This window comes from Marmota flaviventris, chromosome 1 (assembly GCF_047511675.1).
Source record: "Marmota flaviventris isolate mMarFla1 chromosome 1, mMarFla1.hap1, whole genome shotgun sequence".
Classification (NCBI taxonomy): domain Eukaryota; kingdom Metazoa; phylum Chordata; class Mammalia; order Rodentia; family Sciuridae; genus Marmota; species Marmota flaviventris.
The window spans coordinates 211,696,577-211,711,998 of record NC_092498.1 but is presented as its reverse complement, the minus strand read 5'-3'; the positions used below and the strand labels follow the sequence as shown (position 1 = coordinate 211,711,998).

Here is a 15,422-nt window from a genome sequence, read left to right as displayed (position 1 = left end):
GGATAGCACTCAGAGTAGGACAAATGTAGCTGCTTTTCTTAATCCTAGTGTTCTTTTTCACTCATTAAAAAAAAAAAAAGGCTGGGGATGTGGCTCAAGCGGTAGCGCGCTCGCCTGCCATGCATGAGGCCCGGGTTCGATCCTCAGCACCACATACAAACAAAGATGTTGTGTCCGCCGAAAACTAAAATATAAATATTAATAAACTCTCTCTCTCTCTCAAAAAAAAAAAGGCTCTGGAAGCGTAGATAGATCCACTAGATCAGTGGCAGTGATGTTCCTGTAGTTGTATATATGAGGCCATGAGTTCCATCCTCAGCAAAAAAACAAAATAAAATAAATACTCCTACTCTAATACAACTAGATGTTGATAGAATGTCAGAAAATAAGTGGATTATTATATAAACATAATAACAGTCGTTTAACAAATATTTATTGAGCAACTACTGTGTGTGCTAAACTGGGCATATGGAAGCTGTTTTCTTTTTCCTTTTAGTACCAGAGATTGAACTCAGAAGCACTTAAAGCTTTTTTTTTTTTTTTTAAGACAGATTCTTGCTAAGTTATCCAAGGCCTTACTAAATTCCTGAGGCTGGGCTGGGGATGTGGCTCAAACGGTAGCGCGCTCGCCTGGCATGCGTGTGGCCCAGGTTCGATCTTCAACACCACATACAAACAAAGATGTTGTGTCTGCCGAAAACTAAAAAAAAAATAAATATTTAAAAAAAAAGAATTTACATCCTCTTAAAAAAGTAAATAAAAAATACATTTCTGAGGCTGGCTTTGATCCTCTTGAGCCGCTGGGATTACAGGAGAGCACCACCATATCCTACTGAAAGCTGTTTTTTTACGAGGATGATTTATTTAGTAAGTGAATATTTATTTATTAAACATCATCTGTGGCTCAGTGAGAGTTGAAATAGATAATGTCACTGCTCTTTTTCTAGGGAGGCCAAAAGACACGAGGTTGAAACAGACAAAAAAGGGATGATCCTAAGAGAAACAGAAAAAAATAAAAGGCCAGGCGTGGTGGTACATGCCTGTAAACCCAGTGACTCTGGAGGTTGAGGGAGGATTGCAAGTTCAAGGCCAGCCTCAGCAATTTAGGGAGATCCTGCCTCAAAACAAAGATGAAAAGGGCTGGTGATGTGGCTCTGTGGTAAAGCTCCCCTGGGTTTAATCCCCAATTGCCAGATAGATGGATGGCCTGGAGATGTACCTTGGTGGTAAAGCACCCCTGGGTTCAATCCCAGTACTGAAAAACAAAATCGCACTGCAGGGATTTTTTTTTCTTGTTTGCTTTTTCAGTGTTGGAGATGGGACCCAGGTCCTGGATCATGCTGGGGAAGCTCTCTACCCCTGAACTTGACCCGCCACCATAATTTTCCCCCAATGATAGAGATTGACACCAGGGGGCGCTCTAGTACTGAGCTACATCTCCTGCCCTTTTTATTTTTATTTGTTTGTTTGCGGGGGTCGGTACTGGGGATTTAACTTGGGGCCCTCGACCACTGAGCCACCTCCCCAGCCCTATTTTGTATTTTATTTAGAGACAGGGTCTCACTGAGTTGTTTAGCGCCTCGCTGTTGCTGAGGCTGGCTTTGAACTCCAGATCCTCCTGATTCAGCCTCCCAAACCGCTGGGATTACAGGCTTGCGCCACCGCACCCGACTTTATTTTTTATTTTGAGACAGATTCTCACTAAATGCTCAGGCTGGCCAGGAACTTGCATCCTCCTGCCTCAGTCCCGCCCCTTGCTGCCTGGTGCTGGCTGTAGCAAAGTTTTTGTTGCCCTTTGTGTGCTGGTGAAGCACCAGGACTCCGGAGCTGGCTGCCTGTGTTTGAATCTTCCTTTGCTTTGTGCCTTCCTGGATTTCAGCTTGCACATCTAGGAAATGGGGCTAATCGTTCTGCTTTCCTCATTAACTTGTGGTACCAACTAAGTGAGTTATTTTATGCAACCTGGTGTTGAAACACTGCCTGGGATGTAGCTGACACAATTTCGTATGATTATTTAGGTAGAGCATCCCTAATCTGAAAATATGAAGTCAGAAATGCTCCAAAATTTGAGCTTGGGGTGTCGCTCAGTAAGTATGCCCACGGCCCTGGGCTCAATCCCCAGTACAAAAAAATAAAAAATAAAAAATAAATAAACTATCACCAACTCTAAAATCCAAAACTTTTTTCTCTTCTTTTTTTTTTGGGGGGGGGTTACTGGGGATTGAACTCAGGGGTGCTCAACCACTGAGCCACATCTCCAGCACTATTTCATATTTTATTTAGAGACAGGGTCTCACTGAGTTGCTTAGTGCCTTGTGGAGACTGAGGCTGGCTTTGAACTTGTGATCTTTCCATCTCAGCTCCCCACCCCCACCCCCAGTGCTCTAGGATTACAGTCATGTGGCACTGCACCCAACTCAAAATTCAAAACTTTTTGAGTGTTGACATGATTGGCTAAAGGCAGTAAATTCTACACCTGACCTCATATGATCCTGTGTGCTAAAAATGTTGTACAACATTTTGTGTGATCACATCACTATAACTCAGTTTCCCCTCTATTAAATGGACATAATGAACCTGGGTGTGGTGGCTCATACCTGTAATCCCAGTAACTCAGGAGGTTGAGGCAGAAGGATGGCAAGTTCAAGTTCAGTTCCAGCAACTTAGAGAGACCCTGTTTCAAAATAAGAAATAAAAGGGCTGGGGATGGGGATGGGGCTGTAGCTCAGTGGCAGAGCATTTGACTAGCATGTGTGAGGCACTGGGTTCGATCTTAACACCACATAAAATAAATAAGTAAGGGCTGGGGACATAGCTCAGTTGGTAGAGTGCTTGCCTCACACACTCAAGGCCCTGGTTTCAACCCCCAGCACCACAAAAAGAAAGAAAATAAACAAATAAAATAGAGGCATCTTGTTCATCTACAACTATATAAAAAAAATTTTTTTAACAGGGCTGGGGATGTAGTCCTTAAGCATCTCTGGGCTCAATCCCTAGTTACCCACCCCCCCAAATGGACATAACAGTCATGTGCCCTTTCCTTGGACTGTGGGATGCAGTGATGCCCCATGAACATCAGCAGTTGAGGACCTAGGATCCACCCTAGGGCTTTCTGTGATCTTGATTAACGGTGGGTCAGTTTGGGGGAGGGTGGAGAAAAGAAAGAGAAACTAAACCTCAGCCTACCTCAGATGCGCTGTGGCCTGAGCCAGCCCAGGTCTCATCTTTCCTTCCTCTATCTCAGCCCCAGACCTTTATTAGCCCCAGAGAGTGGGGACTTCAGGGAAGAAACTGAAAAGGCAACAATTATCAGGCCTCCTCCCCCACTCCTTTTTCCTCTCCAATCCAGCATCTCCAAGACAGCAGTATTGCACATTTATTAAGAGCTTATCATCTGACACAGTTTTTTGTTCATATCCTCAGCAGAACAGAGAGGTCAAGCCACTTGCTCAAGGCCACACGGCAAGGAGGTTGTTAAGCCGGAATTAGAAGCTGGAGCCTGGTTCAACCAAGGCTGCTGATGGCTTTGCTGACTTATGCGGCACTGCCCTGAACACCTCCCAAGCAGGGACCCTCAAGGAAACACTTTGGTTTAGGGAAGGCCATTATCTTCACTTGACAGAGGGAAACTGAGGCTCAGAGAAGATAAGTGACCTGCACAAAGTCATCCAACTGGAATTCCAGCTCTTCCAAGCCTAAGCCTGAGATTCTATGCTGCCTCTGCCCAAAGGAGCGAGGGTGGGGGTGCTCTGTATTCCTACCAGCCACGAACCTTGAAAGAATCCCTCTCCTGGGGCCCTGAGATGTTTTCAGACTGTATAGAGAACCCGAAAGCCTGGGCCCAGCGCCCTGGAATCCGAAACTCAAGGTTTGTTTGGCTGAAAAATTCATGAGCCCAAAAGCTTCAGCGGGGTCAGAGAACAGAACAGCTCTGTGTTCTGGCTCTGCCCAGCCTGCCCTGCCTTAGATACAACCACCCCCGTCCCCCAGAGGCTGTATAGCCTTGTCCCAGTTCCTCCCAAATGTGGGCATCCTCCCTCAGGGACCTGCCTCCAGGGGCCCCATCCTCATACCCTTCTCCACCCACTGAAGGCATCTCTCTGAAACTCACAGTTGCTGGGGCCCTCACTCACTCCCCCACCCACCATAGCTCCCCATTACCCTGGAGCTGCCCTATCTGGCACAACCACACCCTGCTGACCTCAGCCACATGGCACCACTTGAACTCCTTGCCCCAGACACAGTGACTTCCCTAGTTTTAGTTCCTCTCTCTCCCCCTTCTTACGCTCTTTCTTCAGGTCCTAACCCCTGACCCCTGCTTGCAAAACTCCCCCCCCCACCCCGTTTTGCTTTCTTTACCCACTGTCCCTCCGCACTGCACTCAGCTCTCAGAGATTTTTCTGACTGCCCACCCCTGTCTGGGGCGGATCCCTGCTCTGTGCTTTCCCAGTGCCTAGTGCTACCCTCACAGCCCTGTTGCACCTTATATTTTGAAGTCAATTTAAAACTTTTTATGGTGGCAAAATATAACAAAAATGTGTCATTCAAGCCATTTTTATTATTTATTTATTTGTTTGTTTTTGGTACCAGGGATTGAACTCAGGGGCACTCAGCCACTAGAGCCACCTCCCCAGCCCTATTTTGTATTTTATTTAGAGACAGGGTCTCTCCAAATTGCTTGGCACCTCACCATTGCTGAAGCTGGCTTTGAACTGGCAATTCTCCTGTCTCAGCTTCCCAAGCTACTGGGATGACAGGCATGTGCCACTGCGCCCAGCTCGAACCATTAAAAAAAAAAAAAAAAGTTGTAGATAGACACAATATCTTTATTTTTATTTGTTTATTTTTATATGGTGCTGGGGATAGAACCCAGGGCCTCACACGTGCTAGTTGAGTGCTCTACCGCTGAGCCCCAGCCTCAGTCCCTCGAACCCTTTTTAAGTGGCATGGAACACACTCTTGATGCAAGCATCACCACCATCTGTTTCCAGAACTTTTTCATCTCCTCAAATTGAAACTGAACCCAGTAAACACTAACTCTCCATCCTCCCTCTCCAGCCACAGGCACCCACCATTGGCCTTCTGTCTCCATGCATGTGAGGACTCTAGGGACCTTTGTGACTGACTTATTTAAAGTTATATTTTGCAATAGAGTTTTTACCTACCCCAGAAACAGATGAATACTTTATCTTAGAGAATGTCATAGAGAAAGCAATCCCCTTTGATTAACACCCCACCATCCTGGTCCCTCTGTTAACTGAGGACTGTCCAGATCTTTCTCTGGCTCTGTGTGTGCCTGTGTGCATGTGTTCCTGTGTGGTGAGGTTCCTGATTATTGTTCTTCTCTCCCTCTCTTTTCCCCATATCATGTTGGACTAAGTGACTACGTGTAACTTGCTAGTTTTACTCAACAATACAAGCTAGGAGCCTAGCTAGGCTATGCAAAAGGGATATGACAGGGAATGGGGGAGGAGCGTGTCTGGGGGTCTTGGAATCCAACTGCGTGGGTTCAAATCCTTATACAATTGCATGTTCACAGTGTGACTGTGAGTCAATTGCTTAACCTCTCTGTGTCACTTTCCCTCACTGGAAAGTGGTCACAAAGATTTAATGTGAAGCACTTAATACCTTGCCTAATGCTGAATAAGCTCTGTATAAACATTCAGTCCCATTATAACTTGCCAAACCACTTCCTCCCCTCCCCCCATGCTAGGGATTGAACCCAGGGCTTCACACAAGCTAGGCAAACGCTTTACCACTGAGCTACACCCCAGCCCTCTCAAGAACTATTTAAATTTTTCCATTTTAAAAATGAAACATACACTGAGAAAGGGCAGAAGTCAAGTTTTCACACACTGAACCCACCTGTGGAAACCACACTTCTGTTTTCTGTCACCCGGAAGCTCCTCTGCCAGCGGCTACTGCCCCTGAAGGCAAACCATAATCTAGGCTCTGCTATCTTGTTTTTTTTTTTTTTATTTGATCAGTTAAAAGTTTTGTTTTGTTTTATTTTAATATTTAATTTTTGATTTTATTTTTTAAATACATGAAGTGGAATGCATCACAATTCTTATTACACATACAGAGCACAATTTTTCATATTTCTGTTTGTATATAAAGTATGTTCAAACCAATTCATGTCTTCATACACATACTTTGAATAATGATGTCCATCACATTCCACCATCATTGCTAACCCCCTGCCCCCTCCCTTCCCCTGCACCATCTAGAGTTTCTCTATTCCTCCCATGCTTCCCCTACTTATGCCATTATGGGTCGGTCACCTTACATCAGAGAAAACATTCGGCATTTGTTTTTTTGGGATTGGCTCATTTTACTTAGCATTATTTTCTCCAACGCCATCCATTTACCTGCAAATGCCATGATCTTATTCTCTTTTATTGCTGAGTAATATTCCATGTGTGTATATATGCCACATTTTTAAATTTTTACTGAGGGGTATGCTCTGCTATCTTAAGTTGATTATGTGTTCTAGAATTTTATGGAAACAAGTGTCTGATCTCTTTCACTGGGCATTATTATCCTTATTTTGGTGCTGAAGTTTGAACCCATTGTGCTGTACCACAGAGCTACATGCATCTTCAGCCTTTTTTATCTTATCTTGTCACAGGGTCTTGCTAATTGCCTAGACAGGCCTTGAACTTGCCATCCTCTTTCCTCAGCTTCCCAAGCTGGTGGGATTTGAGGTGTGCACCATGGAGCCCAGCAAGCTTTTTCTTTTTTGGTATTGTGGAATTGAACTCAGGGGTGCTTAACCACTGAGCCCCCTCCCCAGCCCCTTTTTTAAAAAATAGGGTCTTGCTGAGTTCCTTAGAGCCTCGATAAGTTGCTGAAGCTGGCTTTAAACTTGTGATCCTCCTGCCTCAGCCTCCCCACTGCTGGGATTGCAGGTGTGTGCCACCATGCCCAGCCCCAGCATGCTTTTGTTTTTAGATTCATCCTAGCTGTATGTATCAGTAGTTCATTCCTTTCATTTAATTTTTTTTTAATTTTTAAAATTGATTCATTTTAATTGTCTATATTGTAGGAGGCATTGTTACATATTCATACATACACTAGTCTCCCTGCCCCTAGTTCATTCCTTTTATTGCTGAGAATTACATGACATGGAAGGAACACAATTTCTTTAGCATTTACTTGTTGATGGACATTTTGGTTGCTTCTAGGTTTTGGGCCACTATGTAGAAAGCTGCTAAGAATATTTGTATAAAAGTCTTTGGGGGGGGCCTTTCCTTTATTTTTATTTTTAAATCTAATTAATTTGGGGTATAAAGGATTGACCCAGGGGTGCTCTGCCCCCCACTTGCTTGTTTGACAGGGCATTGCTAAGTTGCTGAGGCTGGCCTGAAACTTGCTATCCTCCTGTCTCACCCTCATGAGGCACTGTGATTACAGGTGTGTGGCTCAGCGCCTACCTGGGGTGGGGGTGGGGCATATATATATATATATATATATATATATATATATATATATATTTTTTTTTTTTTTTTTTTTTACTTTTCTTGGGTAAATACCTGGAAGTATAATGGTTAAGTCATTAGATGTCCATTTAACTTTACAAGAAACTGCCAGTTCTTTTCCCAAGAGACTGTGTCATTTTTCATTCCTATCAGCTCCAGATCCTAGTCACCCCTTGGCACAGTCTTTTTAGTTTTGGCTCTTCTCATGGGTGTGTAGTAGTATCTCACCGAGGTTACTGAAGTTCTAATTTGTGTTTCCCGGGTGACTTCATTTTTTTTTCTCCACAGTTATTGTATTTCCTCTTGCGAATCGTGTTGTATAACCCCCCCACCCCCATTGATAGACATGTATATTTTCGGCTGTAAGGATCAAGGCTTCTGGGAACACACCCCTTGACACGTATGCCCCATGCACATCCGCCTGTGTTGGCTTCTCTAGGGTCAATGCTGGAGAGAGGAGTCACGCAGCATGAACATGGTTTGGAATCATTCGGTCAGAGACCATTCTGCCCTGCAGCATTTGCTCACTCGGGTTTGATGTGACCAAACTCAAATTCTTGCCAATCTGAAGAATGAAAAATGGCATCTTGGGCTGGAGTTGTGGCTCAGTGGTGGAGCGCTTGCCTCGCACATGTGAGGCTGTGGGTTCCATCCTCAACACCAAATAAAAATAAATAAACAGAATAAAGATATTGTGTCCATCTATAACTAAAAATTTGTATTAATGTCACCTTTTGGTCTGTTCATAGGCACACGGTCAGCGCTCAGTATCTGTTTGACGAATCTATGAATGGATGAAGGGATGAACGAATGACAACCAACCTCTCCAGACCCGTCACACGCAGTAAGAGGGGTCTCCAAAGCGCCCAGATTAGAAACAAAGATTGGAGCCCAACCCCTCCGGGCCCCGGCCCCGCCCCCAGGTCCCGCCCCCTCCCGCGCAGGGCTCCCATTGGAGAGGACACGCGGGGGCTGGCCAGGCGGGCGGGGCGGGGCGCTGCAGCCCGCGGAGCCTCGCGCCCGCCGGGGCTGGGGTCTCGCTGGCTGGGACACCCTTCCCCGCCTGCTGCGGCCATGGAGGACGATCGGAAGGACGGAGCCTACGGTAGGGATCGCCTCTGCGGAGTCGGGGGGCTACCGATCTTGAGGGAGGGGACATCTGAGACCTTAAACAGCCGCGCTGCAGCCTGAGGTCCCTCCGCCTCCAGGCCTCTGCATCCTGCGCTGCGCGCAGCCCACGCTCCCGGGTTGACTCTGGTCGCCCCGCGTCCCTTCCCCAGAGCCCCAGCTCCCCCTCTGGCTGCTGGGCCGGGGCTCACCGCGCATGCTCTGCCCGTGGAGGTCCCGTTATCTGGGCGGCTCAGATGGCAGGCGGGGGAGGGGAGGAGTGGTGATCGCGGCTGGGAAAAGGAACAGGGCCCCCGACCTCTCCAAATCCCCCTCCTCTCCCAGACCCCTTTGTTTACTTCTTCCTCCGACCCACATCCCCCCTTCCCCAAGAAGTAACCATCCGGGGCTTTTGGCTAGATGGGGAAACTGAGGCAAGATTCGAGAGACCGAATACTAGGATGGGAGCCCACCCAGTCTGGCCAGGAGCCTAGGAAGGGCGGAAACAAGGGCGCCTCCTGTGAGGGGGCAGGAAGGAAGCAGGAAACAATTGAGAAACTTTCCTTGCCCTGTGCAAATAACCCGGGGTGCCCTCCTCCCATTTTAGCAGGTCCGGGAGACAGAGCCCCCCTTGGTGAACCTCAGAGGGCGGCCTTAGCCTTTTCGCACTGGGGATGGGGCCAGGATGTGGGCCCCTCCTCACTCTCGCGCGCCCTAAGGCAAGGCCATCCCCTTGCAGGTGAGGCCATCCCTTGCTTTCCCAGGGCGGGTGTTGCTGTTCTCAGTTTCTCCTATCTCTTCTCCATTTTGGGTTCCCAGGACCCAATTCTGTCCTAGACTCAAGTGGCATTGCCCTGGGGGAAAGGGCTTTCGCTGGCAGGTTGTGTGACAGGAACTTCCTGCAAACTGCAGAGAATCAAGGGCCTTGGGAAGGGGGCCGGAAACTGCAAAAAAATAATCAAGAAAAACAACTAGGCTAGCATTATGCCTTCCTTTCCCCTAGGCACTGTGGCCTCTGGAGGCTGCAGGGAGAGATAGACGGGTGAGGCTGGGACCCTCCCTGCCCAACCCATCCAAGAGGGAGCTACCATGACCTGGCCATCTCCTAGTCACGTCCCTGGCTGTTTGAAGCTGTCAGCCTAGACCTCCAGAAGGGTCCCCAGGCTCTTGGTTTTGGATCAAGTCCCAGACTTTGCGACTACTCTGTGCTGTGCATCCCTTGGGTGTGGCGGGCTGTCTCTGATGTAGGAATCTGAACGCTGGGGTACTGACCAGGTTCTGCCTGCCTGTGGTCAGTACCTGAGGGATCTTTGGTTTCCATGAGGTCTGGCTGGGATGGGGGTTGTGAGGGCAGAGTGGACAATGATGTGATTCACCCAGTTTTGAATCTGGCCAAAGGCTAATACTGAACCATGGATGGAGCTGAGTAAACCTGCCCAGGTCCAGTCAGACTTGCCCAGAAGTCAAGACAGCCCACTTTTTTTTTTTTTTTTGGTGGTGGTGGTTGTTTTTTCCCTGCGGGGCTGGGGATTGAACCCAGGGCCTTGCACATGCTGGGCAAATGCTCTGCCCCTGAGCTACCTCCCAGCTTACCGGCAGAGACCTAGAACTGGGAAGGTAGTAGTGGAGAAGTAGAAAAATCCTAGACCGCAGGGAGTGGACAAGAGAATAAATATGTAATTATAGGTTGTTTGAGGTTGTGAAGCAAAGAACAGGACACTGTGTGGAAGAATCATCGGGCTCTATTTTAGGCGACTAAGGACTGGATGAGGAGCTGGCCGTGGGAAGATCTCAGGGGAGTGTGTTCTAGGCAGAAGGAACAGCAAATAAACCACATAGTTGCTTAATTAGTTCCCTCTATGAGACTGAGCAGAGCCTGAGATGGAAAGGTCTTCTGAATCCTGCACTCAGACCCTCATGTCCTCAGAGGGGCTCCCTGACTTGATTGCTTGCTGGGTTCTTGCTTAACTTGTAAATCCTTCCTTTTTATTGGAACCAAAAATCTGAGGCGGCTGGGCTTTCCCAGGAAGTCTGTCAGATAATGGAGAGCTTTTCCTTGGAAATAAGGTACAAGACTAAGTGGTTCTTTTTTTGTTGTTTTTGGTGCTGGGAAGGAACCCAGGGCCTTGTGCATGCACTATTTAGCACTCTACCAACTGAGCTACATCCCCAGCCCTAAGACTGAGTGGTTCTTATACTCTTCCCTACTACCCCCATGGCTTCCCACTGGTTACCTTGAATTTAGGGGTGACATCAGACAGACCCAGCCCAAATTGTGGTTCTGACATTTAGCAGGCTGTGTGACTCTAGGTGAGCCAATGACCTCTCTGAAGCTCTGCATCCTTGTCTCTATGGTGGCTGGGCCGATCACACTCACTGGTGGGAAACAATTTGCACGGTGGTGAGCTCAGTGTGCTCAGGAGGCCTTTGGGGTTGGTGACACTGAGGACACAGGTTTTGTACTAGAGAAACGCCCTCTCTGTCAAGACATAAACTCGGGCTGAACTGGGAAGAACCAAAAACTCCTTCCTTCGCAGAGGCTCCATCTCTAGAGGAAGGCGGCAGCCTCCAGGGGAAACAGGAAAACGCCTGGGCCCCAGCGGATGTTGTCGATGGGCACTGCCTTTCTTAGCCCACCCATGACATCAGCAGCACAGAGAAGGATTCTAGAGCCCCAGAGTAAACTTCGTCCAGGAAGGAGAAAAACTGGGGGAAAAAGGAGTGCTGCTTCATTAAAAAGCAGATTCCTGGGCTAGGGTGTAGCTCAGTGGTAGGGAGACTGTCTAGCATGCCCCAGGTCTGAAAAAGGAAAAGGAAAAGGTGTGTGTAGGAGAGGTATTTACTTGTTAATGGCAACTTTGGGGGAACATGATAACACACTTACCTGCCTCAGAGTACAAAACAAATGCCAGGTGCAATGGTGCAGGTATGTAATCCCAGCTACCCAGGAGGCTGAGGCAGGAGGATCGCAAGTTCAAGGTCAGCCTAGGCAACACAGTGAGATGCTGTGTCAAAATTTAAAAATAAATAAAAAGGACTGGGAACTGGACACAGTGGTGCACACCTGTAATCCTAGCAGCTTGGGAGGTTGAGGTTGGAGGATCGAAAGTTCAAAGTCAGCTTCAGCAACTCAGTGAGGCCCTAAGCACCTCAGCGAGACCCTGTCTCTAAGTAAAATATATAAAAAAGGGCTGGGTTGTGGCTCAGGGGTTAAGCACCCCTGGGTTCAATCCTGGTACAAAACCAAACAAACAACAACAAAAAACAAAAAAAACCCCAAAAAACCCTGTCTCAAAAAATAAGGGTTGGGGATATAGCTCAGTTGGTTGAGTGCTTGCCTCGCCTGCACAAGGCCCTGGGTTCAATCCCCAGCGTGGGGACAAGTGGATGGAGTACTGCATACATGGCATAAGTTAAGGGCATCTGAGTGGCAAACCACTCCCCCAGCTGCTCACTGCTTACCCCATAGGCACAGCCCTGGGCATGAGGCCGCATGTTGCAGCTGTTGCAGTCCCTGGGCTTGCTCCACAGCCCGGTCCGCTCCTCGATTGGTCGCTGCAAGGACAATTGGCCAGAAATTGCATTAGTGGCGGCCTGTAATCTGCTTGGCTACTGCCTGAGGATATATACATGGTAACTGCGCAATAAAATCAGACCTGCTTCCTGCTTGGTCTCCGGAGGTCTGGAATAGTGACTCTGCAGCCACACTCTCCTCTACCCTGTTCTGTGGACCTCCTCGCTGGACGAGAGAGAGCCCACGCCAGCACCAGAAATAAATAAATAAATAAATAAATAAATAAATAAATAAATAGGTCTGGGGATGTGGCTCAGTGGTTAAGCACCCTGGTTCAATCCCCAGTACTAAAAAAAGAAAAAGGAAAAAAGAAAGAAAAAAAAAAAAAAAAAAGAACTGAGGATTGAACTTGGTGGTGGAGCACCCCTGAGTTCAGTTCCCAATACTGAAAACAGTTACTCTTTTTTTAAAAATATTTATTATTATTTGTTGATGGACTTTATTTTATTTATATATATGTGGTGCTGAGAATTGATCCCAGTGCCTCACACGTGCTAGGCAAGCACTCTGCCACAGAGCTACAACTCCAGCCCCGATTTTAAACTCTTGTACAACAAAATTAGTATCTTCTCTCTTTTGGAACAGAGAGACTAAAAACTAAAAATAAATAAACCCTGCAACACATGGAAGATTTCTAGCTTTCCATGTGAAAGAACCTTCTACAAGCCCCTGGCCATCTGTCCTCACCCCAGACATAACTGTCTTCTTCTAGAGCTTAGTCTATTTGTTTTAGCCCTTGCGTGTGACATCTGTATCTTTTTACAGCTCCTTGGGCTGGTTTAATGGAAAAAATGGTAGGGTTCCATAGTGGAATACTATGTAGTCTTTTAAAAAGATGAAACAGTTCCAGCTCTTGATAGTGGGAAACACTATCCAATTATGTTGTTCTGTGAAATAGTCCAATTATGTTTTTCTGTGAAATAGCAAAGAGGGGAACAGTGCCTGACAAGATTAGGTTAGGGCTTGGGGTGTGGTTCCTTGGCTCAGCACCAGCTGAGCATGTGCAAGGCCCTGGGTTCCATCCCCAGCGAGAGAGAGATGAAGTTAGTTACAAATCTGCTTGTGTCTACGCCCTCTAGGCAGTGCCTGGGAAAAGAGAAAAGGGAATTGATGAGAGGAACTTGCCCTAGGGAGAACAAGTGAGGGTTCTAAGAATAATGGTGAAAGGCATAGTGATTTTTTTTTTTTTTTTTTTTTTTAGTCTAAACTGAATTTTTTTCTTTTTTTGGTACTGGGGGTTGAACCCAGGGGCACTTTGCCAATGAGTCACAGCCCCAACCCTTTAGATCTTTTATTTTGACACAGGGTCTCACTAAATTGCTTAGGGCCTCCCTAAGTTGCTGAGACTGACCTTGAATTTACAGTCCTCCTGCCTCGGCCTCCTGAGTCACTGGGTTTACAGACGTGTACCACTGCACCCAATTCTGAACTGAAAATTTGGTTTTGATTTTTGTTGTTATTGTTGTTACTGGGGATTGAACCGAGGGGCAATTAACCACTGAGCCACATTCCCAGTCCTGAAATTTTGATTTCGATAAGTGTACAGATTGCTTAATGTAAATAATTTTGCCTATAGCTTCCTTCTATGAACTTTCATTGGACCAGTGCCGTGTACCAAATTCTGTCCTAGACCCTGAAGACACAGCAGTGGACAGAACAAAAATGCTGCCCTTGTGGAACATTCTAGAAAGGGAGACAGATGAGAACTAAGATGAATGATTGGGAAATACTTAGTATATCCAATAAGGGTTCTGGAGAAAAATTAATTGTGGAAGAGGGGTGGGAATGATTGTTAGGGTCTGGAGGTGGGTTTGAGATTTAAAAGTGTGGGAATCACAGAGGGTCAGCCTGACAGGTGACCAGAGGAGGGAGCCAGGGAGCTGTGAGGAATATTTCAGGATAAGTATGTGTGCAAAGGCCCTGGGGTAGAGGCATATCTGGTGTGATGGAGCAATGAGGAGGCCCATGCGGCCGGAGGAGGTAAAGACAGAGGGGAAAGGACAGAGAGTCCAGGGTCTTGTTAGACTTTTGTTAGGAAAAAGGTGAGGCCCAGTGAGAAATCTTGGGCAAACCAGGGATGTGGCCTGACTCAGGTCTTCACAGGCTCCCTCTGGCCTCTATGGGATCCAATGGCAGAAGTTAGGAGTCCAAGACAAGAGGCCATAGCAATAGTCACGGATGTGAATCATCTGATCCCAACATGTAAATAAGAGAACACATCTAGAAGGGCCCAGTGGTGCACACCTGTGATCCCAGCTACTGGGGAGGCTGAGGTAGGAGAATGGCAAGTTCATAGCCAGCCTAGGCAACTTAACAAAACAGTCTCAAAATAAAATTTATAAAAGGGCTGGAGGTAGAGCTCAGTGGTGGAGTGCTTGCTTAGCATGCTCACGGTCCTGGATTCAATTCCCTGTACAATTCTGACTGTGTCAGGTTCTAGAGCCTAGCATCAGTTCTGCATGAATCTCAGCTCCATCCCTCCTCATTTTGCACCACCTGCTCTCTTGCATAGCCCTGAGCCTCAGTTTCTTTATTCATAAAATGGAGCACACAGGCCAGGCATGGTGGTGCATGCCTGTAATCCCAGTGGCTTGGCAGGCTGAGGCAGGAGGATGGCAAAGTCAGCCTCAGCAACTTAGTGAGACCCTGTCTAAAATGAAATATAAAAAATGTTGGGATGTAGCTCAGTGGTTAAGTGCCCTTGGGTTTAATCCTCGGTACCAAAAAAAAAAAAAAAGTATACAACAGTATGGACCCATGAGGCTTCTGTGAGGGCTGGGGCTCAGAGAACTGATGTGCATTCAGCCCTTGGCCATGAGCTAGGAGAGCATGGTAAATGCCACTTACTGGGGATTATTCATATAACATAGTTTAAGAGTATAGAGTCAGAAACAGTGTTCAAATCTCAGCCCCTAGTGCCCATGTGACCCCGAGCAAGAGTTCTGACCCTTTTCTTTCTTTTTTTTTTTCTGTTCTGGGAATTGAACCCAGGGGTGCTTTACCACTGAGCTAATCTTCAGCTTTTTTTTTTTTTTTTTAGACAGGATCTTGCTAAATTGCTTAGGGCCTCGCTAAATTGCTGAGGCTGGCCTTGAACTTGGGATCCTCCTGCCTCAGCTTCCTGAGCCACTGGGATTACAGGCATGCACCGACATATCTTGCTTAAGCATTTCTGTGCCTCAGATTCTTCACTGGGCCATCTGCCCTCAAAACATCATTGTGAGGATGAAATATTCTTTTTTTTATACTTATTTTTTAGT

The 15,422-nt window shown here is 46.9% G+C and overlaps 2 protein-coding genes across 14 annotated transcripts in view; one reads left to right on the top strand and one right to left on the bottom strand.

The window, feature by feature from the left end:
• Ap1m2 (adaptor related protein complex 1 subunit mu 2) overlaps positions 1-15,422 on the bottom strand; it is a 29,808-nt gene that overhangs the window by 10,500 nt on the left and 3,886 nt on the right. The window contains exons 2-7 of one of the 12 annotated variants that reach the window (XR_011704774.1): positions 12,051-12,143; positions 11,473-11,573; positions 8,213-8,265; positions 5,866-5,927; positions 2,598-2,674; positions 412-700 (exon numbers count right to left, since the gene is read on the bottom strand). The gene's annotated coding sequence lies outside the window, so the exon portion shown is untranslated. Of the gene's footprint in view, positions 701-2,597; positions 2,675-5,865; positions 5,928-7,086; positions 8,135-8,212; positions 8,266-10,312; positions 10,395-11,472; positions 11,574-12,050; positions 12,144-15,422 lie in introns of those variants that run through there. The other 11 variants (XR_003585367.3, XR_011704776.1, XR_011704777.1 and 8 more) reach the window with 11 other exon arrangements.
• Slc44a2 (solute carrier family 44 member 2 (CTL2 blood group)) overlaps positions 8,473-15,422 on the top strand; it is a 31,832-nt gene continuing 24,882 nt past the window's right edge. The window contains exon 1 of one of the 2 annotated variants that reach the window (XM_027955264.3): positions 8,473-8,586. In XM_027955264.3, coding sequence (XP_027811065.1) covers positions 8,556-8,586 — 31 coding nt within the window. In that variant the 5' untranslated portion in view covers positions 8,473-8,555. The remainder of the gene's footprint in view (positions 8,587-15,422) is intronic. The other variant, XM_027955266.3, reaches the window with a different exon arrangement.